This window comes from Talpa occidentalis, unplaced genomic scaffold, assembly GCF_014898055.3.
Source record: "Talpa occidentalis isolate TD23 unplaced genomic scaffold, MPIMG_talOcc4v2.1 talOcc4.6, whole genome shotgun sequence".
NCBI classification, from domain to species: Eukaryota; Metazoa; Chordata; class Mammalia; order Eulipotyphla; family Talpidae; genus Talpa; species Talpa occidentalis.
Genome location: NW_023604972.1, coordinates 120,777,762 through 120,805,558, shown reverse-complemented (window position 1 = coordinate 120,805,558; position 27,797 = coordinate 120,777,762). Strand labels below are relative to the sequence as shown.

The 27,797-nt window shown below is 47.5% G+C and overlaps 1 protein-coding gene across 3 annotated transcripts; it reads right to left on the bottom strand.

Annotated features, from left to right (window-relative positions):
• On the bottom strand, positions 1 to 26,440 carry GDNF (glial cell derived neurotrophic factor). Of its 3 annotated transcripts, none has more exons than XM_037529527.2 (3): positions 26,288 to 26,440; positions 21,560 to 21,736; positions 1 to 3,155 (listed from the first exon to the last, which is right to left on the bottom strand). In XM_037529527.2, the coding sequence occupies exons 2-3, from the start codon at positions 21,708 to 21,710 to the stop codon at positions 2,671 to 2,673; spliced, it is 636 nt and encodes a 211-aa protein (XP_037385424.1). In that variant the 5' UTR covers positions 21,711 to 21,736; positions 26,288 to 26,440; the 3' UTR covers positions 1 to 2,670. The 3 variants fall into 3 exon arrangements, with proteins under 3 accessions (XP_037385424.1, XP_037385422.1, XP_037385423.1); XM_037529525.2 differs by lacking the exon at positions 26,288 to 26,440 and adding an exon at positions 22,384 to 22,711; XM_037529526.2 differs by lacking the exon at positions 26,288 to 26,440 and adding an exon at positions 22,384 to 22,711 and having other exon boundaries at positions 21,638 to 21,736.
• Positions 26,441 to 27,797: the final 1,357 nt, after the last annotated feature.

The following is a 27,797-nucleotide window of genomic DNA, read 5'->3' as shown; positions in this document are numbered from 1 at the left end:
TGGTGGTAAAAAAGCTTGTGGATGGCTGCCTGACCCGGCCTTGGTGCAAAGGTATGTGAGCGAGTACAGAAGCGCAGAGAGCAATAGAAATGAGTTTTTATTTGTAAAAAGTTACAAAATGATATTGTACAAAAATAAAGTCTGTAGAGAACTTTGGTTGTATAACACAAATGACCAAGACAGATCAGAGAAGTCAGAACTTCCAAAGAAGAGTACTCCTTACTGAATCAGATGGCAATCACAATGATAAAGAAAAATCACAAACTTTACCCTTTTGTGGATTTGGTGGAGCATTCGGCTTCAGTTAAAACGTGCTGATGGTGTGTAGGGGGTGCTGGCGACAAGTTGTCAACACCCGCTGAATCCCACAGCCCCAATGGGCAGGACTCTCCGTGGGGAGCTGGGAGCTAACGGGGTTGACACCTGGGGACACCAGCCACCAAATCTGCCAGGACTCTCTGAATCGCACAGATGATCCGGGGCTACGTCCCAACTGTGCTTTAGGAATGACCAGATGGCTGGGTCTGTCACTATTTCGAGCCGGCTGCTCTGGTCCCTGGAGAAGGTGAGATGAAGGCCCTTTTCCTCTACTTCCGAGTCACGCCATGGGAGCAGAGAGGACAGAGAGGGGCAGAATGATGGAGAACTAGGGGCTTTGGGGGTGAGGGAAGGGGACGTCTGGTAACTGCTGCCTCTTGTCTACTTTGTAAAATTAACATGATTATTTGAGGGAGGCCACTAGGTAATTTAATTAGTAAATCTCACTCTTTTGGCCTAAGCTCCTCTAAGGTCATGATAGATTATATCCTTGATAAAAATCTCCTTTGATGAAATGTGCAACACGCTCTAATAAAGGGCCCAATGCATTGCACGTGTGCCGAGTGCCAGACAAGTTCATAATCTGGAGCTCGAGATGGTGGCAGTTTCCACCCTACGCTTCCTCCCCAGAGAAGCCTGTCAGGCCCAAGGAAGCCCATGCAGGGAGCATGAGGCTCAGTATGTGGCCGGGGTCTCCAGACACATTGTCCTCGTCCGCCCTCCTGGGCCACCTTCCTCCAAGGAAGGGGCTGGATGGGCAGGGGTGGAAACTGTTGCTCTGAGGCAACAGTTAAGGGGCTTTGCTAGCAACCAGGAGGACCCTGCTTCTGGCTGGGTGCTGCTCTCAGTGGACTGGAGAAAGCCAGGGCAGAACCTGGCCACCTGACAGGATTTTTACTCTGAGGTCAACATTGAATCCAGGACTACTACTAAAAGGAATTTAACCTTTCCTATATATGGTTATGCATATCATAGATATATGTGGAGGGGAGTCGGAGTTAAATACAACAGGAAGCAGAGAGGATGGTGTATCCATTCAGTGATGGAGCAAGGAAGAAATAAAGCCAAGTGCCAGTGGTCTCTGCACACTGTTCCTGAAAAGGGGCCTGTCAGAAACACTTCTGACCCACTGCTTTGTTAAAAGATAAAAAAAAAAAGGGATGATGTTGAAATCCGGGAAACATGAGAGTTTTTCTTAAAAAGGTAAAGTAAGTGATTTTTGCCTAGTGAAAACTTTTTAATACTTTGAAAGCATGGACCCTTGTTTCCAATTAAAATTGCCTTTGTCACTTTCTTTGCATTTTGTGAGCACATATACTTTGGCACCTTTGAAAAGAAACTTTAATAAATAAGGGAAAAAAGAGAAACTCATGAGTGAACGGTAATAAATAATAATAACTTAAATCTCAATAAATATCTTCTCTATATTTCTGTATCTGAAACAGATGCATTGCATCGAGTAGCTTCTCTGGTCACTGGTGACCATGCATAAACGGAGCTGGGGTGTATGTAACATCTGTCTTTCTGTAAACCGACAGGCCGGCAGGTCACCCTGTGCAGCTGGGGCCTCCCCACTCGCTCTCCTGCAAGAATGCTGCCGAAAACCGCAACTGGTTTCCTGTTTCCAAGGACATAAAGGAAATACCTTCAGGTTTGTTTTTAGTCATGAGGACAGGCTTTTTGGTTCCTAGCCAACTTCTTCCCACCCCACACACCAAGTTCAAAATCCATCACCCACCGTTCACCAAAATGCTGGTTGTAGTAAACCTAGGCCTCAACTTTCAAATGCAAAGACACAGGACACCTCTTGTGTCTTTTGTTGTTGTTGTTTTTCTTCTTCTCCCTTTTGGGATATGTCTCCACTGAGTGACAGATAAAGAAACCTTTCTTGTTTTCAGCAGTAAAATGTAATGACAAGGAATGACACCGGGATTACCGATTCCCTGGCATCTCCAGACAAGTGAAAACAAACCACAGGGGATACACTGGCTTGGTTTCAAGTGCATCCGCAACCACGCCGGGGCCGGGGCCGGGGGACTGCATCAGATGAAAGATGGCAACGCCAGCCTGGGACACTGGCCCTGAGCTTCTGCCGACACCAGCTGCCATCCTGGACCATCCCGACGGCGGTTTTCTCTCCTGTCCAGTTTTCTGTAGCTGGATCTCCCTCTACCAGGCTCCCACAATGGCTGCCTTCTTCCTCCTCCTCCTCCTGTTCCTCCTGCTCCTCCTTCTGCCCCTCCGCCTCCTTGGTCCTCATCTTCCATTCCGGGCAAACATTTTCTGGGAACCTTGGTCCCTTTCTTTGCACTGTAGCAGGAATGCAATACACAGCGGTCTCTGGAGCCGGGGTCAGATACATCCACACCTTTTAGCGGAATGCTTTCTTAGAATATGGTAAACCAGGCTATCATCTAAAAATGACAGGTCGTCATCGAAGGCGATGGGTCTGCAACACGCCTGCCCCACTTTGTCATTCGCCAGCCTTCTATTTCTAGATAAGTTTTTTAGTATTTTGTCGTACATTGTCTCGGCCGCATCACAGGAGCCACTGCAGTATCTAAAAATCAGTTCCTCCTTGGTTTCGTAGCCCAAACCCAAGTCAGTGACATTTAAATGTATTGCAGTTAAGACACAGCCCCGATTTCTGCCCCTCTGGCCTCGCCGACCTTTCCCTCTGGAATTCTCCGGGTTGGCAGCTGCAGCCTGCCGATTCCGCTCTCTTCTAGGAAGCACTGCCATTTGTTTATCTGGTGACCTTTTCAGTCTTTTAATGGTGGCTTGAATAAAATCCATGACATCATCAAACTGATCGGGATAATCCTCTGGCATATTTGCTGTTCAAGGAGAAAACAGAAAAGGTCACTTGAGACAACAACAATGATCATTTCAAGCCAAAGTCAAAAGGCAGCCAGGATCGGACCCACAGCCAAACTGTCAGCCACTCAAGTCAAGTGACCCCTGTCGTTCACCCGGCACAGAGGCTAAAACATACTCTCCTTTCCTGACAGAACGAAGATCATTCATTGGAAAGAAGAGACTGTCAAGGAGGGTGACATTCTTCCTTGGAGAAAACAAATCCTTAGAAGCATATTTTTCACTTGAGTAACAGCTGCCATTTTAAACAAATCTGTGCTGAGGTTGCTGTGTGCAGGCTGGTCCTTGAGGGTTGGTAACATGATCTCCGGCCCTGGTCCTTAAGCATGAGTGTGACTGAGACTATCCTGGGATGCCACTGACGTGCAGATTCCTGGTTCTACCTGCAGGGGTCTGGGGCATTTGTTCTGGGGAGTGGCCAAGGAATCTGCATTTCTAACAGGTTCTGGAGGAGCTCTGACATGGTGAATTCCTGGACCAGGGTAGAAGAAATTCTGTCTTAGAGTGTGATCTTGGCCTGGGAAGTCTTCCAACATGACTACTTAGATCTGAAATATCAAGTGGTCTTCCCTAAAATGGATCCCTACTCAACCCCTCTGCATGGCTGAGTGGGATAAGAACAATTTTGATGAAACAAATGAAGAGCACCACTGTTTTTCAGAACTTCCTTTAAAAAAACAAAACAGTGATATTGAGAGCCTCCCTGGTGGAGCAGAAGTTAAAGTCTCAGCACTCTCAAGCTATCGCCAACCACTGTAGCATGAGTTTGATCCCCGGCCAGGGAGCTAACCCAGATGGCACAGCAGACCTCTCCTTTCTTGGCCCCTGCTCCCCTCAGCAGTGTATTTCAGTTGATCTGCATGTTTTGCTCCCCACTTTGTCTCTGGTGAATCCTCTCTCCCTCTCCATCTCTGGCTTACACCCCAGTTCTTCTATGCACAAATAAATCTTTAAAAAAAAAAAACAGTGAGATTGAAGACCAGCTGACTTTTCACATAAAGACTAATTTACCACTTCCTTGGAACAGTATAACTTCAAAAGTGGTGAACTTAATGTAGTTTAACAGATATTGATTTGTGACAATGCATCCCTGTAACTTACATAATGTTATAATACGCTATTGCTGCCAACATTTTGTAAGATGGTGCTTGAATGTATCCTAGCACTAAATGCAACGCCGAGATATGGACAGAGGCAGCCTGACCCCAAGCCTGCTGCACTCTAGGGAGGTCACCAGCAGGAAGACGAAGTGATGCGCCTAAGACGTTTGAGACTTTTGGGCAAAAGCATGAATTAGCAAGAGCTTGATGTTTTCTGTCGTGTCTCAGCATCTGCTTTGGCTGATCAAGTAAGAGAAAAGTAACTATGTAAATAATTTAATAGATTTCTAAGACAGGAAAGTGATTAAAACTCATTTATCAGGGCTAAACCTTTTATGTCCCCCCTCACCTCATTATCAGGTAATTTAGTATGTCTGCAATTATACGTGGCATAGAAAAATATAATACCAAAGAGTTTTTGGCAAGAGTGAATGCTTTTTGCCAACACCATGGTAAAGGATAGGATTATATCCTGCTTAACCCACATCAAATTGTTCTGTCTCAAACTGATTGTTAAAACAGGTGTCAGAAACCCTATTGCGTAAAACAAAATCCAGCTCAAGTCACTTAGCCATATCTATAGATCTATATAATGTGTATAATATATGTGAAGTATATGATATGTAATATCATATACTGCTGCTCAGTATCTTAATTTGGCACTGGATGGTTCTGCTGCACCAACACCACAAAGCTGCGTCCCCCCTGGTCTGAGCCCCATCACCTCCTGCCTGGATAACCGCCACCACCCCTGAGGGCCCTTGTTGTAGCCATTCTCTCCATCTATTTCCACCTGGTAACCAGACTCACACCCTTAAAATGATTAAGCAGCCCATGTTCTTCCTCTGCTCTAAGACTGACAGAGGCTCCCCATTTCTCTTGGAGTAAAAGCCAAAGTTCACACTGGTCTAAGGCCACCTCACCTGACCACCCCATCTCCCCAGGCTGTGTTACCCTGGACTTTATCTCCCACCTCTCTTATCACTACCTCACCTCCAGCCTCTCTGGCCTCCATATTGCTCCTCAAGTACAGGGCTTCTCGACATTGGCACCACTGACATTTGGGGTTGAATCATTCTTTTTTTAAATTTTTTTTACTTCAATTTCTGTTCTTTCACATGTGCACATGTCCATGCACCTGCCACCAAAACACTCATGGCATGTGCTTTATAAAAATTTGTTTTTAACTATGAACCAGAGACACTCTATGGGCGGTGGGGTGGGGGCAGGGAAGGGAGGGATTGGGGTCAAAAATAAGGGGGTTGCAATTGTATGGGGAATATAAAAATAAAATTTATTTAAAAATAATAAAGTCATTTCAGTAAAAAAAAATTTGTTTTTATTTTTTATTTTAATTTTTAAAAGTACTTTTTCCCCTTACAGTGTTGTTAATATTTGGACAATATTTGATCAGTCTTTTAGCTGCTTCCTGAGCCAGGAAATGCCAGTAGCATCCCCTCTATCCCAGTAAAAATAAATGTAAGTGTCCTGCAGACAATGTGGAATGTTCCCTGGGAACAGTCATGATGGAGCCACAGGTCAGAAGTGCTCAGGGACTTAGGGCCTTTGTGCTGGCTGTTCCTCTTCTCCTGGAACACTATTCCTGCAAATCACCCCTGGGGCTCACTCCCAAGTCCCCTTAAGTCTTTGCTCAAATGTCACCTCCAACAAGTCCCACGACCTCAGTGTTTAAAATGCAGTCCCATCCAAGTACTAACCAGTCCTGAGCCTGCTTAGCTTCCTAGACAGAACACATTCAGGATGGAATGGTGTAGGTGACTGGATCAAGAGGATGTGGTTATAGCCACATGTCCTCACTATGGAATACTATTTAGTTACAAGGAAAGACGAAGTGAAGTCATTTTCAAGAACATGAGGGGGTTTGAGAGAATTATGTGTAATTAAGCAAGCAAGCGATAGAAACAAACACTGGACATTTATGTAGCAGATGATTTGATAAAGTAAAATACTTACAAAAACTAGTAGATATTAATAAATACAATGAGGCTCTTAGGTTAATAGCGAGGGGGAGGGGATGGGACAATAGGATCTAAGAGATAGTGGTGGGAAAACAACAAAGAAAAAAATTAAAATAAACTTCACACCAAAAACAAAAAAAGAAGGAAAATGTGTAAAAAATAAAGTACATTAATTAGATTGGCTCTTGCAAAAGAAAAAAAGGAAAAAAAAAAAAAAAAAAAAAAGGCTACCTTTCCAACCTGGAATCCAGAACCCCCTGCCCTGTTCTTCCTTCCCACCATAATAAGCACTACTTTCTAACACACGATTTCTCACATGCGTTACTTATTGCCTAGCTTTTCCCATAGAATGTTAGTGCCAGGAGGCTTGTGGGTCAATAGATCCCCAGTGCTTAAAGAATCTGGTCCTGAGAGGCCCCTGCAATAACTTTTGGATGAATTAGGTCACTTTAAGAGGGGAAAAGATTCATTGTTTCAAGGGGACAAGACCTGCACTATTATGAGATAAAAAGCTTCAGAATAAACAGCCCATATCACACAGGGAAGCTGAAATGCCCTGGATGCCATCTCCAAACTGATTTCCAAGAACTTTCAAGCGCTGCTCAGAGCCTCTGAGTCGTCCCAGAGGCTCAGGCCCCCTACGAATGATGTTTGCTCAAGGAACTCCTCAAGAGTGAGAGTATCCTGAATTTTTTAATTCCTCTCAGCTGCTTTCTACCTGGACTTTGTTAGAAAGATTCTTTTTCTTGAGAAAAAGTTTAAATCAGTGTGATTAAAGAAACAAGCTGTTTATTTATAAAAAAATTAGCTGCTTATGCGTCTTATGATTTTTTTAATAATAAGCTATAAATGAGGAAATTAGGTGTGCCTATTTTCAACAAACTATGCTTGCTTAGACGTGAACTCTTAAAACTGACATAACAGGAATGACTAATGAAAATATAAAAAAGTTTTGAAATTGAAAGGTTGTTTTTTTTTTTTTTTTTTTTTTAACAAAGAAGACTCACAATGAGATCCTGGGCTCTATTCAAGAATTCCTGAATAGATTGTCAACTTCAGAACCTGCAGCATAGAAGGTACTTATAGATAGGATATAAAGAAACCAAACAAAGGGCCAGATAAAGCCAAAGTAATAACAAACACAGAAATCTGACTACATAACTGAGGCTACCACAGGGAGAGAAGCAGGAGGAGGGGTGAGAAAAAGGGAGGGAGCATTGGGGGATGGACTGTGGGTGCTTTGGTGGTGACAATACCTGAAGGGGGAGACCCTATGCCTCTAATACACAAGTGATGTACATCAGGGGAAAAAAAGAATCAACTGAAGATAAACTAATGGGAGAGCATTCAATTACAAAGTTCAACTTACACTGGTTTAGAGACTCAATTTTTATAACATGACAAATTACATGATTTTATATTATTACTAGAGTTATAATAATAATTTGAGTCAGCACTTACAATGTTATTTATTGCCTGGTGCTTTCAAAGTTCCCAAAAAACATTTCCCAGCCCTTTCAAGATATTTTGACTGCATGGCTTTGTCTGCCAGATAAAATACAGAACTCCTGGTTAAATTTGAATTTCAGATAAATAGTGGATAAAATTTTAGTATAAGCAGTCCTAAATAATGTTTGGGACATACTTATGCTGTGTTATGAGAACATTTAGTCTCCTTCTTATTTTCAGTTCCATTTGGCCTTCCCAGGGTGACGCGTGGAGTGGTGTGAGCGCGTACAGCATTCCTGCTTTTGGATGATACACAGAAGAGATCACTAGCCTCCCGTGAAAAGGCTTCCTGACACTTGGAAAGCAGTCAATAAAGGCTCGATGTGCTAACCTGATTGGTGTGGCTAATGAGAACTTCAGATGGGAACATCTCCCTCATATCTTCTTAATGTGCACACATTGATTTAAGCCCCAAGTTCAGGTCATATGTGATTCTTATTGAGGTGAAGGATTTCCCCCTTCTCATTCTTGAAAAATAGAGCAAATCATAAATATTTATGCGGAAAGTTTTACAAGGATATGAATTTTGGAGACCAGAAAAAGGCAATAGTATCTTTTCAAACCACAGAGCAAATAGGCCTGTCTCTTCCAACTAAATTCCGAATTCCAGGCCTTTTGATACTGACTGAGTTCATTCATAGAGGCCCTGATTCCTCAACACTAGGCATTTGGGGGCAGCAGGAGCCACGTTACTGAATTTATCCTTAAAAATTCTAAGGAGCCCTCAAACCCAGTCCAGGCAAATAAACTCCCTGCAATGAACCAAAAAGCCCACAGCTGCCCCCATCTTCCAGGAATTCACCCAGCTGGGGGGAAAGCGAGGGGTTTGGGTTTGGATTAGTTCCCTAAATGAGGACTTAATAACATGTCACTTCTTCATCCTATAAAAGACTTGGCAGAGTGTCAGCTACACTTTGATAGTAGAATACTTGCGAACCACAAAAGAGGAGCATCATTTTTAAAAAATAGGTCAAACACGTGCTCATTTCTCAGACCCATTTGGAGGCTCTAGCTTGGAAAACACATGTATCTAAAGGTAACCTCTGTGAAAAATCAAAATGCTCAAATGCATTTAAGTTCATCCTTCAGTGTGCAACCAAATATTTTGGCATAATTCTATTTAAAATATTTTAACTTTGATGTGTCCTTTGTGTAAACAGTGCTATTTAAACAAACGAAACCATGTACCATGGCATGATCCTGGGAACAAACCGTTCGCTGCAGACACTGCTTCCCTGGCTTATGGGGGAAAACAATATTGGCTATTTTGTAAAGTTTATCAGGTTTTTACAGGTACAACGGTAAAGCCTCAGAGTACTCCCTGTCATAGCCAAACCCAAAAGCACCTAATTCAAAACATTATCTTGGTTAAGCTGTCTTCATTAGCCAAAGAATTTTCCTAAGCATCAGCTTTCTCATAGAAATAGTACAGGTTAACTGATTTTTAATCAAAGGAATCCCACTTCTCACTCCAGCCTGGCTGAGGGTTGAAGCTGGCATTCTGCCTGTGTTCAGAATATGGACCCAAGAGGGAGGTAGCACAAGGCTGTCTACAAAGTTGTGAGGAAAGAGCCTGTTACCTAGAGAGGGTGTGGACTCTGGGGATGGAAGGAATGTTCCCCAGTTCCTGAAGGCACCAGGAAAAACAGGTTGGATCCTAACACCCATAAAGGCCCACTCAGAGGAGTGTCTTCCAGGCCAGGGCCAGCATCAAGGATGTTGGGGTCCGGAGGGAGAGTTCAGGTGTTTCTTCCTCCCTTCTCTGTAATTCACTGCATAGCACACAGCGGCAGGGTACTGGAAGGGCAAGGGTTAATATGTAATGGTCCATAGGAATGAACTACTAAGTCAGGGCCACACAGCTGAGAGGTGCTTGGGAACTAGCACCCTCAGTCCAGGTGGTGCCCCATTCTAGTGGGCAGAGGGGAGGCTAGATGCTGGGTGTGAGGCCAGGAATGTTGTACCTGGGATTGGCCAGGTGCTGGGCATCTGGCCCTCACATGTGAGCCTTCCCAAAAAGGCTGTATGTAGACAGGAGGCAAGAGAAACCTGGAGTTGGACACATTTAACTTGGTGTTCGTTGTATACCTGTGCTCCCGGTAAAGTACAGGCTGCTCTGGAGACCAAGCATATGAGAAATAGAAGTTCTCTTTCTCTGCGCTTTAACGAACATGTGTGTATGCATATATATGTATATGCATAGTGTAGATATGCCTATATAACCTCACGTGTATTTGTATGAAAAGATCAGTCTAAGATCAACAGAAACTCTCAAGAGAATTCCTAACTTGTCATTCTTTAGAACAGGTTACTTTTACTTTTCAATATAGTATAAAAATGTTTTTCTTTTACTAGTATCAAAATATTATAAGAACTCCATGGTGGAGTCGCTACTATTATCAATTACAGGATTTCATGATTCTGTATTTTCAATAAAAGCTTCTTTGAAGGACTTAAATATATTACCAGGTTAAAAGAATGATACCTACATTCACACCACTTTAACTCAACCCGAAAAATCCCTGTGAGGCTAAAGTAGGGACCACATATTCTCTCAACCTTATGAATGGGGAAACTGAGACTCAGAGAAGATAAATACTTATTCAAGACCTTGTGGTTAGTAAATGTGGACTTGGCGGGTCTAGTGTCAAAGCTCAAACTTGTTCTCATGCTCCATGCTGCCTATTTATTTCCAAGTAAAAATCCTACTGCCACGTAGCTTTTCAAGACTTGAGGCATGAGGTAGTTGACTCTGGACAAGTGCATTATCTTCTGGTTTCACCTGCACTTATTTACCAAATTCAGAACAGGAAGGAAGAAATCGACTTTCTGTCAGGAAGGTCCCTCTAAACTGAAGTACATTAAGTTAATTCTAAAATTAGGCGGCCACAGGCCACAGAATACAGTAAACCGTCTCCAAAAAGGGAAAAGCTAGGCCTTTCGGGGGCAGCTCTCCCTTGCTTTGGTTCTGCATTTCACTCTAAGGTACAGCTGGCGATCACCCAGTTAAAACCGGAAAAGCGGCAGCCAAGGGCGGCAGCAGATTCAGACAGACAGGCCCCGTCTCCGGAAGCTCCGCAAACTCACTCTGGCACCAAATGACCAGGCTCTTGCTGCAGAGCTGGAGAGGACACAGCCTGGGATTCCAGTCCAGGTCAGTGCCTGACCAGCCTGGTGACCTTGAACTAGTCATTTAATCTTTCTGAGGTCAAGTAGATTCTCCCTGGTGCCCTCCCTAGTGCTAAAGCTGGGTAGTCTAAGTCTTGGTGGGATGAGGTTGCTTGACATTCTCTTTCTGTCACCTGTCATGGGGAAGACCACCTCCTGCTGATGCCTCAGCAACATCTGCTCAGCCACCCCCGAAACCCTGCAGAAGGTATTTCAGGTTCAGTAGTCCCCAATCTTTTCAGTTTACTTCTTGGCTCAAAGTATATTTGAAACAATCACCACCAAACAAGACCCATCAAGTTCTTTTCTTGTGCCCTTTTTCAGGCTTGGTGAGAGATGTGTAGACAGGGCCCTGGATCTGAGCTGCTAAACACCTGGTTCTTTTTTTTTTTTTTTTTTAAGAGAATACCTTTTTTTTTTTAAGATTATTTATTCATTTACACAAGAGCCGGGGTACAGGCCAGATGTGCGGGAGGGTGAGAGGATTCACCAGAGACAGAGCGGGAAACAGAACAGGCAGACTGACGAAATACACTGCTGAGGGGAGCAGCAGGCGAGACAGGAGACGTCTGCCGCGTCATGTGGGACCCTCACCAGCTGGCTGGGATTGAACCGGTGCTGCAGAGGCTGCGGGCAGCTTCACAGCACTGTGCTCAACCGCCTGGGCCACCAGGGGAGGCCCTAAACACCTGGTTGAGTGTGGCATCATCACGCCCCAGTCTCTATCTGAAAAGGTAGAGATGGAGCCAGAGACTTTTGAGTGAGCATATATGCCAACAGGCTAAAGTCCTTCAGTCCTCATCACCCAAAGTCAAACACTCAACTTGCCATTTTCTTAAAATCTCTGTGGTGCTCATTTCTGTGTTTGCTCCTTCAAGCATGGTCATCCTGGCTTATGGCTGCCAAACAGATCATGAGAGCCCCTCAGCTTCTCTTGGAGGCTTTCAACCCACGTTCTTATTTGACCTTCAGTGACCTCTGAAATATGCAGTATCAGTCCATGATAATGTTCCAGTTCTCTGAAAAATTCTTCAAGGTTTTGCCATCGACTACTATGGAAAGGTGTTATTTCTCCCTTTTATTTGAACTCATTAAAAACAATGCCCATAGTGACTAAGCACTGAATGCTGATGCATCCTATGTCATATAACGCCTGTCCTTGCGTTCCTATTTTGGACAGAGTATTCCCCTCGCGCTGGACAGGCCATCCTGGTCACAGACGACTTCTGGGTTAAACATCAAGATGGGCCCAAAGCATCTCATTTCCTAAGAATAATCACCCGCGGAGTTAATTTACTAAGTCATGGTGACCACTGCCAGAGCTACCAGCACATTCTCTCCACGACCAGTGGTTTGTTAACAGTAAGGCATGACACAAGTTTATTTGAAAAGTATTTGAGTTGTAAAAACATCAGTGTATTGTTGTTTTTAAGAAGCATTTCTGGATCCTCTCACGGCAGGAGAAAAAGACCAACCATGGCAAACTTAATCAGAATACAGAAATAAGAAGTCTCCAGGTTTACATTTTAAAGTCACTTTGCCCACCAAAGTGCCACTTTATTTACCATCTCTAACTACTTTGACCAACATTGCACATACTTATTATATTGTATCTTGAATTTTTATCCTACTGCTTAGCTATGAAAACTTGTCCTAAGTGTAACGGAAATTATTTCATGAACACAAATAGCCAAAAAAAAAAACAAAAAACACCCCAAAAAACAAAACTCACAAAAACCTAAAACCCCTGACTCAGGGGGAGACAGGACAGTATATTCATTTTGTTATTCAGTTTCTGATTGCCCTACTCTGATTCCCTCCTATGCGGTCCATACTTTTATTATAGTTATGTTAATAATTTTACAGTAATAAAGTATGGCTTCCCTGAGGGGAAATATCCATTCTCTTGCTTTTAAGTCAAGAAAACACCCAGCAGGGAGTGCATTTGTTAGCTAATCCATGCACACCTGGTGTGAGCTAAAAGCACTCCCAGTCAGCAGTAAACATGACTTGCTAAGGAGCTCACACCATGAGCTCCACTGCTGCCCTTATAAATAACTTAACAGGGAAGGGTGAGAAAGTTACCCAATAAAATTAAGTGCACAAAAAGCCACTTGGAGAAATAATCCCTTGTGGTATTATCATAGGCGGGTGGATTTCCAAGGGGAAACCCCAACGGGACTTGGAAGCAAAGGAACCATTGCTTCTTTCTTTTCAAAAAGCCCTGCCTGTAGTGGGGAGAGGGCCCAGAATTCTCTCAGGGCTTCTGCATAGCCTTCCCTCAGCCCTTCCCAGTGGCCAGCTGAGTGGGGGGTTGAAGGGCTCAGGAAAAAGAGGAGGGACTAACTAAAATAGGGGGTGAACGAAAAGTGGTCTCTATCGTTTGAGCCTATTTAATAGATTCCTGGGATCAGATGTGAGGGGGTATTCTTGCCCAACCCCCCCCAAACCCCCAGGGAATGACTATACTGAAACCTCTGACTCTTCAGTAATCAGATGTACCATTTAACAATGAAAGCACTTAAAAACCCCTAACACCTGCCTCTTCTCACGGATGCTCTGAACTATTCAGGGCCTTGGGGAGAAGCATCCTGGGCCCCAGGAAGTGATTTTGTGGCCTGGTCACAAGAATGAGCATTTGGCTCTGGTTTGCCTCAGCCCAGGCTCTGGCTAAGTGGCGGAACCCTTTGGAATACCAGTTTCCCTTGAACTGGGGCTAGCCCTACCTTTACAATCATGAAGGAAAAGGTTTTAGCACTGTGCCTAAAGTCTGAATGGTCGTCACGGCTGAACTAACTCTTCAGTGATGAGGAGTCAGTGGCCTGCAATCAACAGCTCTAGCCAAGGTAAGAGTACCCCAAAGGGAGTGTAGACATGGCCCCTTGTTAGTCTAGCATGTTCCACAGGGGAGAGATGCAGCCCCTGGCATGGAGGTTCGTGATCTGTGGGCACAAAGAGCAGGCCTGTTTTGGGAGTTTGTGCTGCCCTTTCTGGGTTCCTATAAATGTCTCAAATTAACCACACAAATATCAACTGAATGCACAGCACATGAGCGATATTTTCTGTGTCCACTGTGACGTAGATATGTTTTTAAAGTGGGCCACATTGTCCTCTGGGGTCACATGAAGACTTTGACAGTGCCTAATAGGTACTGTTAAGAGAATGAATGCACTCAATGATGCACACCTGAAACTTATACAACAGTATACTGCAATGTTATGTCAAACATTTTTAAAAATTAAATAAATGAAGACAACTAATTATACGAGCAAAAAATGAAAAACTAGATGGAAAACAAATGGTAGCAGGTTCATAAATATGAGAAGACAAAGAATCAATTTCCAGATCTTCACTTCTACATGTGCTGGTCTGTCTAGAAACACTCATGCTGCTGCTCTCCTTTCACACCCCCTTCCACAGACACCCCTTTATCTTAGGAGAGAATTGGACTTCTCATTCATCTCACTCTGGGATATAACCTTCAGGTGCCATATCAGGACAATCAGACACACAAGGCTTCCTGAGACAAACCGATATGGTGGCTCCTAATTTGATGACACAGTCTTGTGAACTTCACATTTCAAGGATGTTTACCTGAATCTAATCACATGGAAATAATTACATAAGTGTAAATTGAAGGGTAGTCTGCAGAACAGTAGGCAAGAGAGGCTGAACTTTGCAAAAACATCCATACCATGGGGAAGAAAAGGTTTGGGAGCTATTCTAGACTAAAGGGAGACATTAAGGATTAAGGAGAAATACTACAGAGGATATTATTGCCACAACTGGGGAAATTTGAATATGGACTATCTACTGGATGATAGTATTGTATCAATGTTAAACTTCCTGAGACTGATAATGAAATTGTGGTTGTATTGGATAATGTCTTTGATTCCCAGTGGCAACTCACACCTTGCCTGGGCAAACCCTTTTCTATTTCTCCTGTGGAGATTGCTGGGGCACTGTGGCAGTCACTGTGTCTTCCTGGGTGACTGAGCAGAGCAGGAGTAATATGAAAACAAGCACCTTCAAGAAGTCTCTCAAATGCTGTGAGTTTATCAAGCATTCCAGAAGACCTCACTTGGTCCCGAAGAGTTAAGGGGCCTTCTCTCGTGGCAAAAAAAAAAAAAAAAAAAAAAAGCATCAATATTATAGGAATATGTAGAGAAATTCATGTTTCTGTCTTTAAAATGTCCTGGAGTAATTCAAATCTGATTTGAAGTAGCTGTTAATACTACAGCCCAAGGTCCACTGTGGCCCAAGCAGAAATCAAAGCAAGGGCCTATAGGAATTTAATATTGTCTGTTTCTCTCTATGAGCTTATTCTTCTGCTTTTCCTGGAAATCTGTGTTTCAGGATTAATGAATGTATTTTCAGCAAGCCAATGTTTGCATTTCTTAATCTACTAATATGGGAATGCAGTCTTGGTTAAGGCCAAAAAAAAAAAAAGATCAGTTTTGGGACTAGAAGTTTGAGGTTTGAAATCTGGCTCCATCACTCACTAGATTTGTGATCTTGAACAGTTCTTATTTCTTTACCTGTGAAATGGGGGTAGTAGTATCTCCTCTTGTCTAGTAAAGATCAAACATTGATTTTTAGGACAAGGTATAAAACCTATTTGTTAAAAACTGAGTCTAACTATATGCACAACTAAGAGGTGCTATCACACTAACATTTTTTAAAATTTTTATTGAGGTAACACTGGTTTACAGCTCTGTATATAATTCAGAGGTATAGGTTATATCTCTTCAGATACATATTCTACACCATACTCACAGGCAAGGTGTCCCCTCCTCATAGTCCACTGGGTCCCCCCTTTCAAGGGGAAACCCCTTGCTCTCTACACTCCCCCCACCCCACCCCACCCCCCTGACCTTTATTATTTGGTTTGGTTTTGATTGACCCTTTGTTTTCACACTGACTTTAATATTAAGTTTTTATTTATCGCTTACTTGGGGATTAATATATTGATTCAATTATGTTTATTCCTAGAAGCTTTTTAAAAAGAAGAGCACCATACTTCGAAATGAAAAGTACACCAATGCTATAGACCTCATTTATGAGCAGCCTGGCCACATGAGTAACTTTTGCAGCAAGACAGTTCTGCACTACAGTCCTGCTTGCTGCCACCCCCCTGCTTTAGATGTCCCACTGGTGCCCTACTGTCTCCCCAAGACAGCAAACACCTTCTTTTCTTGGACTTTACAGTATCTCATAATCTGGGTATCACCTACAGAGATATCCTAAATTTCATACCATTTCCTGCCACCTGTTCCCAATGCTAGGCTCCTCTTTGTACCTCCATCTGCCCCTCCCCCACACTGTGGTCACAAATTTGCCCAAGCTTCTCCCTAGAAGGGAATGTGCCCCTGTCCTCTTTACCCTTTCCTACATAATTTCCATCTTTCAAGTACCAACTCAAATCTTCTTTCTTCCCTGAATCCTTTCCTGCCACCACCTCCAAATCCCAGTGACCTGATTGCTAGGAATTCTTACCATGACCACAGTTAATGAAAATGCTTCATAGGCAATAGCTCTCTGACAGGCCACCCACCCAATCGCCCCTCTGCCTATCTACAGTTTACAACTAGATCATAAGTTATTTAAGTTCACAATTTTGCCTTTTTGATGCCACACAGCACCTACCATATGAAAGATACTTAATATTCACTTCTTGATTGAGCTCAAGTGATTAATTAAGGAATAAGTGTTTTAACTGAATGAAGGTGCTATGGACCATTAAGTGCTAAATAAACAAAAGGACATTAGGAAGAGGAAATACCAGACCATCTTTGTTTTTATAGCAGTAAAAGTAGAATATTTTGAGCATAATTCTTGGGCTGTTGGATCAGTCTAAGATCCTAAGAATGGCTAATTCAAATTAGGCCTGAAATAGATTTATCTAAATAGCAGCAGTTTGAAATAGGTCTCCAGACTGAGATCTGACTAAGATGTTGGTCTCAGATCTCAAGTGAGGAATCAATGCCTCCTAAAAGAGTCCGATATGGAATTTCTTTATTCCAAAATCCCAGTCCCAGGTGGTAGTACTCCTTGACAGTTTAGGTAGTTACTTTATTATAGTATTCCTCCTTCATACGGTCCCTGAAAGCAATAAAAAACAACAGATGGAAGGTTCTTATTTATTCTGAATTTTATGTTCCATAACATTAAATCTGAAAGCTTAATATTTCACTAGCTTGTAGCACGAGAAGCTTCCTTAGCAGCTTAGCAGTATAACAATGGGCTGAACATCTCTTAAATTTAAAGTTCCCTAAAGATGTTTGCTGGGCTTATGAAACATTTAAAATTAAATATCCAGCTGGGATTATTTAAAACAGAAACACTGTATCCATACAGGTAGACTCTACCCCCTCACGACTTAATAAAGAGTTTAGCCTGCCCTGACTCCTTTCTCCCTCTGGGGGAAAAAGGCTGTCCCTAACATGACCATGGGGACCTGGTGGAAAAATTGCACAGGACCTATATGGGTTCAAAGAATGGGTAAAAGGAGTCTTGAAACCTGGGAAGACCCAGCGGGTAATGATCCCAGGCAAGGCAGGCCTGCCTATGTGCTGACCAGCTGACCAACTATAGGGCCCAAAATAGCCTCCCCGCAAGGCATTCATTTCGCTCTCTGTACTACACTGTGCTGTTTGAAATCCCACCATTTAAAGCAGTATCTTGGCAGAGGCCAAAGTGAAAGGCTGTGGTGAGAGAGAAGATGGTGACTGGGTTCGTGGCGAAGGGCCTTTGGAAGAGGAGAGTGGGGAATAACAGAAGTAAGTGGGTCACTGGTTTTACAAATCATCTCATTTAACCCTCACAGAAGCCCCAAGAGGCAGGTCTAGTATTTCTATTTCACAGGTGAGGAAACTGAGGTTTAAGAGATAAGTAAATAGATGGTCAAGCACTAAGGCTGAGATCCAAACCACACTTTGTTTTGATCTGAATGTGTGAACTCAAACTCTTGCTTGTTGAAAACTCTTTATTTCGTGCTCTGTGACACACCCCTCCCCCCAACATTCCCCCAGATTATGGGACTTGGCACCCTGGGCGGGAAAGACTCTAGCTTAATAGTGTTGCGAATTATAGTCCTGTGATATCATGGTTTACATAGCTTTTGGTGGACTAGTTTGGGAACTTAACAGCTAGACTGATAAGTTTGTTTCTACAGGAAAATTTGTGACATGCTACCAAACTGGAGGATTATCATATCCTTATAAGACAATGTGGACTATTTGTTATCACAATTTAACATGCTCAAAGACTCTTGTGATTGACTTCTGGTCACACAAAATGCCACCTTCCCAGGTTTCTTCATGTTTACTTTTAGCTTGTAATGTTACTGAGTTGCATCACACAGTACACTTACTGCATAGTATGTTCCTAGGGCTTCTGTCTATCACATGTACCCTGGACTATAGCTCCCCGGACAGTGTCTAGCACATACAGGCACACAGCAAATATCTCACTGAGTATGTGTTTTTTGATGTAAATTTGAAAAACCCTGTAAACTTTATGCTTTTACTTGCAAAATACATTTAGAATGTTCACACAGGTATGAATATGATTAACCATTAATTAATTCAGATAATCTTGTACAACATGGTTTTAGTCATTAGTTGAAGATCTTCCTCTTTTCCCTTAAGGAGCAAAGTGGACTGCTCTAATTCACAGTGGTTTGGGGAAACTCTGGTCCAGGCTTCTGTGGCCCTGCCTCCTGCTTTCATGGAACTCTGGCATTTTGGACAGTTGCTTTCCAAACCAAATCATGTGGGGTATCCTTTCAGCTCTAAAATGTTATGACATCTGCTAGTTTATCTTCTAGGTTCTTCATACCTGCTTATCACACTTTGGAGAAAATACTGGCAAAAAACAAAATCAAAGAACAAAGATAGCTCAAGGGAAAAGTCAGGAAGACTCCCCCAAATCACAAGGCCTTGAGTTTAGACAAGTTTGAAGTTGCAGCAGGTGGCACAACTTACTTATAGACTCCCGCTAGGCAAGCAAGCCAGTTATGAGTTCTCTGTGGGCAGTTCACCTTGTGATAATATAAGGAATTCAATTCTGACAGTTTCGTTTACATTAAAGCCAGCAGAACACACATACCCTTAAAGGTGAGTATGAGGATATGGAACAGCGCAGAATGGCTGTTAAGGTGACACGAAAGAGGTTTTGCTCCCTCACTATGTTAGAAGCATTCAAAGGGAAGCAGGACCAGAATTTATGGTACCTTCTATTTTCAGATGAAATGAGTGACTTAATGTTTTTCTACATAAGCTTTAACCAGTTGCAAGGTGTACAGAGCAGGATATAAATGTCAGGCTGTGACAGGGGCATGTTGACACTGGTTGAGTGTTCAAAGTCTGCACACTGTCATTCTTTTGCTTTCCCTGCACTGACAGCTTGCTACTGAATTGAACATACCTGGAAAGAAGTCAATCTGGCTTGGAATGCAGTTCAGTTTCTCTGTGAGAACACTTCTCACAAGTTTACTCTAGGGTCTATTGTATCTTCCCATAGATAGAACAGATTTGACTGTGTTCTGCTGGTTTGAATATGAATACAGTAGTCAGAATCTTGCCCACTGATGATGCAGTATCAGTTCTAGAAATAAAAAAGTAATCCCTCAGCATGCTTTCCCCTCACAATCAGAAGGACTATTGTAACCTTGCTGCTTGGTGACTGGTTGTAGCTTTTTGAGGCACATCTTTTCTTAGGGTATTACTGAGTCATAGTGATTCAACCCTCACTGGACATTAGATTCCTGTGGGGGAATATCGAAAAACCCAGATGCTCAGGCCATATCTGAATCAATTAAATCAGAATCTCTTGGGTGAGGCCCAGCATTAGTATTCTTTAAAGTTCCCCAGTGATTCCAGCGAATAGGGATATCTCCTTATAAGTCTCTACCCAGAGGACAGCGACTGACATTTGGGCCAGAAAAACCTTTCTTTAATGTATAGTGGCAAACTGTTCATTGAGTTATAAAGTAATTTGTCCAAAATCACAGAGCGAGTTGAAAGCAGGGCCAGAACCAGATTAAATAAGCCGGGGTAGACAGCACACTCAGAGGCCAATTAAGTCTTCATGAATTAATCAAATCAGCTCTGTTGTAGCCAGGCACAGTCATTTTTCTCTCCTGAAAGTCTTGGCCAGAGAACTATTATCACCACTGTATTTCTGTCCCTCTGGCCTAGGCTGTTGAAACGAATGAAAAACGACTTCGTTTTCATGAATATTATGATGAAGACAATGGCACTATGTTAAAATTTTAAATTTAAGTTTCTATTAGAGAAACATTTACATACACGACGATGGAAATTCATAGTTAAAATCAAAGCCTTTAAAAATAGGTTTATACAATTGACAGAAACTCTGGAAACAGTTACCACAATTTCAAGGGATCAACCATGTTCTCTTTCTAAGCCTAAGTCACTTTTAAGTTTTAATTTGCCTCATAAAGATGCACTTTTCCTCTGTCTTGGGACTTCAGGAAGAGGTGTTGCAATTAAGCATAAAGCATAAAGTAAGCACATCACAGTGCCCAAGGCCATAGGTAAACACCAGCTAAGGGGTGGTACCCCCCACCCCCAGTATGTTTCCAGTGCAAAGTATCCAGAGAGTAAGAAGTGGGAGTAGGGGGCAGCCTGGAAGACCTCCTAGTTGTAGCTCACTGTGGCTTAATTTTGGGATTGGGTCAAATTTTCTACTGCTGTTTTCACTACCTACATACCTTCCTGATAACCTCTAACTTGTAATGCAGCAGACCTCATTTTATGAAACATAGAAACTTCTCAAGAGTGTCAGGTAAACTGTATCACCATAAGCATGCTCTAACATACTTGCTATCTAACATGTTAGTTTTTGAGAGTGAAATCACAGATTTGTTTTATAATATGACCAACACATACTTCTCTGAAGAATTAGCATTGTCATGTGAAGGGTGACAGCTTCCTCATCCCCCCATGACTGCCTCCCCCGCACCCCCCAATCCACCTAACACTACCTTTAAGTCTGTCTACAACCAGAACTTTTCTGAATACTTTTTTGGACCCTGCCTAGATGCTAGTTCTGGAATTCAAGGCCCTAGTATTTCCTGACTTTGGCTGGTTGAAAACTAGGCCTCTCCCTTTGCACAGGTAGTTAAGGATGGAAATATAACAGATTCCAGAATTCAGCACAGCAGAGCACACCCACACAGCCACTGGGAAAAAGGAAAACAAACAACCCCCCCCCCAAAAAAAAACAACAACCAAACAAACAAACCCGGGTGTGCATGTGCATAGACAGTGAATAAGTGCACAGAAGGGGACAACTGTGTGTTTTCCTAAGGTGGTGGGAAGAATATCTCTTCATGGCAATGCTAAACCGACAACATAAAAATCTGATACCCTCGGGCAAACCAGTACGTGTTATTTACAGACAAGGCGTGCGGGGCCTGGGGCGGCAGCCCGCGCAGAGAGGGGACTTGCGCGCCTCGGGACCCTGCCAGTGGGTGCGGGAGGCCTCCCAGCCGAGGGGGCTGGCCTGGGTGCGTGCGGGCGGCGGGCGGGCGCGCGTGGGGGTCCGCCGGCGACCCCCCAGCAGGGAGGGAACGGTTCTTACAGTCACTGCTCGGCGCGAAGGGCGCGCGGCGGCGGCCGAGGGAGCGGTCTTCGGCGGGCGCCTCGGGAGGCTTCTTACCGGCGGGCAGCGGGAAGGCGGACGCGGTGTGGAGCAGCACCAGGCAGACAGCCACGACATCCCATAACTTCATCTTAGAGTCCCGTCCGGCGGCGGCACCTGAGCAGACCCGCGGGGAGAGAAGCGCAGGGTGCGCGTTAAGCCTGGACACCTAGGACCGCGGCTGGCGCGGCGCCCACTTGGGGTCCCAAGTCCCTCTCCAAACTCGCCAGCGCTCTCCTCCCGGGCCTCGCGGCGATGGTTTCCCGGGCATCACCCGCCCTTCTCCCAAAGTCTTCCGCTCGATCTCCATCCCCGGTGCGCCACAAGTGTGTGCGCAACTGCCCTCTGCCATCACCCGAACATTTTCAAGCAGGGCTGCTGCCCCAACCGATCCCAACGAGCGACACCAGGTTTCCAGGCCAGCCGGTCCACAGATGCGCAACCTCCTTTCCCCGCCCTCCACCCTTCCACCCCCTTTTCTTGGGATGAGGGGTGATCGATCTGCCCCCACCCTGCATCCTCCACCCTAGCCAGACACCTAGCCCTCCCCCGCCCCGAAGCTCGCCCAGGCGGCGGGAACCACCCTCGACCTAAGGAGGCACAACTGGCCAGTCATTTCAGGAATAAAATCAAGTGCATCCTCTCTGCCAGAGGTCCCGCTCCATTCCCAGCTAGATCCAGGCGCGCTCCCAGCCACCACTCCCCATCCCGCCCCCCACCCCCCTCCCGGTCCCCCCTCCCGGCCCGCGCTTTATTATTCCTACCTAATAAGTTATTTTGTCGCCCGAACAAGAAGTAAGGACTTGGAGACTTTTGGCCTGGATGGGAATACTGCATTAAGTCATTTAACTTCTCGAAGCACCAACTCGTTTAAAATAACAGTTCCAGCTCTTAAGGTCACGAACATTAAATAACGCAGGGAAAGGCCTAGAAGGCATCAAGTGCCCAACAGATGCTTTACCACTGCTGTTAGGTAAGGATTACATGAGTCTTTGAAAATTTTAATCCTTCGTGGTATAACCGAGCCCTCCCTGGATTTTATTTTCGCAACTCTGAGGGTTCTGTCCCTAAATACCCCCCCTCCAGAGGAGTCTCGAGTTCCCTGCGCCACCGTCACAGACGTGGCTGCACGTTTCCAGCCGGCGCTGGGGAGGCGAGGGAGCTGGAGGGCCTGGGCCGCAAGAGGGCGCGGGGTGGGGGCCCAGCACCTCTGCCAGGGGGCTCCATCGGGCTTCTCAATCACCTTAGAAAAGGGGATCACGCAGCCCAGGGCGGGCTAGGGAAAGGCGACTAGCGCACCCAGGGTGTAGGTGGAGCAGAAGACGCGGGTATGTGGGTGAAGGTCCGGGCGTGGTGCTTCTTAGTCCCTTCCCCAAGTCAGTGATCCGCCTTCCAAGCGCATTCTCAAGGGAACTAGGAGATTTGTGCAGCTGATTTTCCCTTCTCGTCCAAATAAAACGGATTCTTAGGTAAAGCTAAACTTTTTCCAAGGGCGAGCTTAATTAAGGGAGTTTCCAGGTACCAGCTTGCCTGCATCCAGCAGCCCCTTTCCGCGCCCGGTCGCCATTCAGATCTCAGGCCGGGGTTCCCTTGCTCGTTACCCCGGGGAACCACCTCCCACCGCAGCGGAGACGGATGCATTTTCCATCCCTTAGGCGTTGAGTTGGCTCGACACACTACAAACTGCAGCGCCTGGGCTCAGGGAGTTTGCAGGGACTAGGAACTCCTCGCGACCAGAGACTCCAGACCCCTCGCGCCTCCTGGCTGGTTTACAAACCCCGAGAAAAGCAAAGGCTCTGGGTTCGGGCGCACCGGCCCGAGCGGTGCTGCACTCAGATCAAGCAAAATGAACGCAACGAGGTGCCTTCGCCGAGAGGACCGGGGCGCGGCGAGCCCTCCCACCCCCTCGCCTGGGAGGCAGCTCCCGGGTGCGTGCGAAATGGCTGGCAGCCCCCGGAGCAGGGAGGCGCGGGTTCAAGCGCCTTTCCAAATCGCGGTGTCCGCCGGCAGGAAGCGACAGAGGCACCAGATTTCCCTTCAGCATTAAGAGGGTTTTTCCTTTTTTTCCTGCTTGGCCGACGGAGGGCTTTTTAAATTGGACGTGGAGATCCTCAATTACAAGTGTGGCGAGGCTGGCAGAAAAGGACACAGTGGAAAACTCCCTGTCTCGCCAGAGGAAGCTCCAGGCTCCCGTTCCCGCCCTCGGCTGGGTGCGGGCGCACAGGCCTCTCGAGCGCTCTCCCGGCCCCGGGGCACGCGAAGGGCGCATTCGCCCCTCCAAGCGCCCCACCCGCGCCCCAGTCCCAGCCGCGGTTAAATGCCCGGTGTCTGCTGATCCGAGGACTAGGAGGGCGCCTGAGATCCCGCACACACAGCGGTTTACTAGGACATTTTTCTTAGGGCCTGTGCAGCGTCCTGCCTCCCAACGCGCCGCGCGGCTTTCCCGCTAGTCTCCAAACCGCTTTCTGCAAGCACTTTGGCGAGGCGCCGCTGCTGTCACCCTCTGCCCCGGAGCTACACGTGCAAACTGCTAAACGCACTGCCACGTGCGGGAAGCAATCGCCCCAAAGTCGGCTCCACCAGGTGTCCCCGCACCCGCTCCGGTACCTGCAGGGTGGCCCCGCCCCCTCCCCTGAGCCCGGGAGCCATGCGCCCCGCGGGGCGAAAGGGACACGTCCCGGGCGCGGGCACCTGGTGGCCCCCCAGGCCAGGGAGCAGCAAGGGCGCCCGGGGGAGGGAAGCGGCACGGGAAGGGATCCGCAAAGCACCCGGCGATTTTGGGTTCCCGGCACCAGGGGGCACCAGAAACCGCCCGAGTTCTGGTAGCGCCCACGCGGCGGGGAGGCTTAGTAGTCTTGGAATAAAAACAAAAACCGGGGAGCAAGCACTCTCCCTACAATTCCCCCTCCCCGCCCCCGCCTCTCCAAGTTAGCCCCAAAACTTCTGGAGAGCCTCACCAGCAGCTCGGCTTCTCAGGTTCCTACCTCCCCATCCTTTCTCAGTTTTTCTCTTCCCTTCTCACCTGCGCTGGTTTCTCAGCAACCTGCTTTTAGAAACCTCTCCCCCGCTCCCCACCTTCCAGCCGCAGCTTCCCCGCCGTGAGCGCTCCCGCCGGGCGCCCCCGCGCCTCTGGTGACAGGCAGGCTGGGAGATTTGTTTGGGCTTTGCCTTCAAACGCAGATTTCGGGGAGCGCAAAGAATGGCCGTGGGGTGTGTTATAACCCCCCGGGATTCTTGTAGGGTAGGGACAGAAGTTGAGGAAAGATGCTTTGCTTCTCTTAACCGCGCCTCGTTTCTTAGCCCGGCAGAGGACTTACTCTCCCGTAGCTGTTGGGCCTTGGATTTGGGGAAGGAAAAAGAAAATGAGGCGCTTTCTGCAGACAGTCTGGGGAAGGGTTCCGTGTAGTAAGGGGCCCGGGGTTGAGTTCCAGATCCGGGGCACCCGAAGCCTTTTCGGGAATGGCCTGAGGATTCTGCGGGCTCCCCGGACACCTGCCACTTGTTGAAAAGGCGACGCTATCCCCCTACTCCGCGAGGCGAAGGTGTGGCGAAGCAGGGAGGGTGCGAGCTGGCACAGGCGGGGCGGCAGCTCAGCCGCTACCACTCTGAGGGCTTTTGGGGAGCGGTGCGTGCGTGACTTTGGAAGCAGCATCTCTTCCTCGGAATACTTAAGAGTCCTGTGCACGCGAACATCCGCGGCAGGGGCTGGAAGAATTGTTCGTCCCCGCCAGGGAGCAAAAATGTGGGGAGCATGGAGTTGGGTAGCCCCGGGGACGCGCGAATCGGCTCTGCAGGAACGTCCCGCCACATCCGAAAGTAGGGAGGCGCCTGGGGGCTGGGGAATCCCGCGAAAGTCCCCACTTTTTCTGCCCCTCGTGGGTTAGTTCTCGCCGGGTGGGGTTGGAAACCAAACCGCGGCAAAATCAGCCCCGAGGTGGTGCAAGGCAGTGGTGGGGGAGCTACTGGCACAGACAACAGGAGCGGAGACCTTCAGGAGTCTCAAGAGCCTGTCGGAGGCGGAGAGCCGAGTCCCAGACAGTGCAGGGAGCCCCTCTCCTAACCGCGACCAGAAGGCTCAGTCGGGGTGTCGGACATGTGGAAAGTGCATGCAACCGGGTCCCGAAAAGGGCGACGGATGCAGCTGTCGAGACTGCGCCCGAAGGAGAGCAGCCTCCGGGTCAGGTCGCGCCGCCTTTGCAGCAGCCCCTCCCTGGGCCCGGCTCTGCCTCTGCACAAACCCAGCCAAGCCCCAAGTAAGTTACACCCCGGCAACGAGGTCTCCGCAGCTGCAAGTTCGGAGGGAGCTTTCCTGCTCGCAAAGGGTTCACGGAAGACCCCAGACGGTCCCGGGACTTGACAGAAGAGCGCCCCGCAGAGTCGGGGAGGGAAACTGCCCTTCCGATAATTCGGGGTCCCCAGGTATCAGCAGCTCGAGAGAGCTTTGCCCACGAGGGCGCTGGAGATCTTTGCCCCTCCGCAAGAACACCGGCCTCTCCAGTGCTCAACTTCTCTTTCTCCTCTGGCATCCGGCGCCTTGGTTTCCCTCGATCTCGTCTTTCCTCTGCCCCACCTCACCGCCAGCGATAGGGTCCAGGCCCGCCCCCAGCTCCCGCGTCCCGCAGCCCCCCGCGTCCACCTCCTGGCCACCCCCGTGCGTCCCCCTCTTACCTCGGATCCGGTCTCCGCAGACCCCCAGCTGGACATTAACTCCAGGAGCCTCTAGTCCCAGCCAGGAGACCCATCCGGGCCGGGGGCAGGAGCGCGGAGCCCCGCCCAGCAGGTCAGGGGCAGGAGTTCGAAATCCCGGGGTCACTCCCGGCGGCAAAGTCGCGCTGGAGGCGGCGGCCAAAGCTCCAGCCGCCGCCGCCGCGAGCAGGGCGCGGGATGTCGACAGCTCCCCTGCCCGCTCCCCGCTCCCCCAGAACTCGAGGTCCGAGCCGCGGCCGCTGCCTGGGGCGGGGGGTGACACGGCGGCGCGCGCTGCGCCCTGGGCTGGGGCTGCCGGGTCCGGGGCGCCGCGGGCTGCTCAGCCGCGGCGGCTGCGCTGTGCGCCTTCCCCGGGCGCGGCGCTTGCAGGCGCGAGACGGGCCGGGCTGATGCTGTTGCCGGAGCTGAGGTCTTGCCTGGAAATCCGAGCGAGACACCACGTCAATGGGCGCCTTGACTCTCGAGAAGACATGAGGGAGCCAGGAGCGCAGGCTGGTCCTGGAGAGCCCCGGCTGGGGGCCGGCGGGGGAGGGGAGGCGCGGGGCCCCGGGAGGGGAGGGGTCGGTCGGCGGCAGTGGGGGAGGAAAGGCGAGCCGCGAGGAGGGGCCGCAGCTCCGGAGGCTGGGGCTCGGGGCAAGAGCGGGTGACGCGGGGCGCCCCTCCCCGGGGTGCAGGGAGAGCGTTCAGCGCGCGGAGCCCCGGCTCGCGCCTCCTGGCTGGGTAGATCCGGAGGAATGTGCGGAGCTCGGCGCAGACCCGACCAGAGGGGGGAATCCGAACTTGGCTGCGGCGCCCACGCTAGACTTCGCCCCGGCGCCCCGCGCTGGGGAAGAGGGCGCGCGGTGGGTGGGAGGGCTACACGGGGCTTTCCTCGCGCCTGCCGGAGGCTTTCCTTCCTCCCTGGGTGTCTAGCCCTCTCGCTTTTTTCTGCAGGGCAGAAGGCAGCTTCGAGGAGAGGAGCTGCTGGCCGGAGTTCTAGCACTAGGCAGGAGAGATGCAGAGCAGCCCAGACAGGGAAGCCGAGTGCTTGCCAGGGGACGCGGGGAGTGAGGATGCTTTTATAGGGCCCTCACTCCGTGACGTGCCCTCCAGTGGCTTTTCTGATTCGCTTTCTGACCTAAACACACATTAGTTTAGTCCCCATTAGTTTAGGGCCAACACGGTCTCCAAATATCTGCTGGCTGAAGTCAGAGGCTTTGCATATCATGTATTACATGGCAGGCAATGAAGAAGGCTTCTGAGGCTGGCCGGCTCCTCCGTCCTAGGCTCCATTTTCATGCTGTCGTAATATAACACCAGACGTGGGGTAGGCACATACATTCAAAAAGCCAATTCCAGAGGCATAAGATCACTTTATCAGGAGCAGGTCAGGTTGGGCCAAACCTGCTTTTGTCCAGATTTTTGAAAATGCAGTTGGGAAGCCTGAGAAAGTTCTCCTTGGGGTGCTGAGTTTCCAGGGGAGCAGGAGCTC

Coding starts and splice junctions, on each gene's coding strand:
- GDNF (XM_037529525.2), bottom strand. CDS start 22,456: ATGCAGTATTCCCATCCAGGCCAAAAGTCTCCAAGTCCTTACTTCTTG. Junction 21,737..22,383: donor GCGACAAAATAACTTATTAG/GTAGGAATAATA, acceptor GGGTCTGCTCAG/GTGCCGCCGCCGGACGGGAC. Junction 3,156..21,559: donor CTTCGCGCCGAGCAGTGACT/GTAAGAACCGTT, acceptor CTCCTTGAACAG/CAAATATGCCAGAGGATTAT.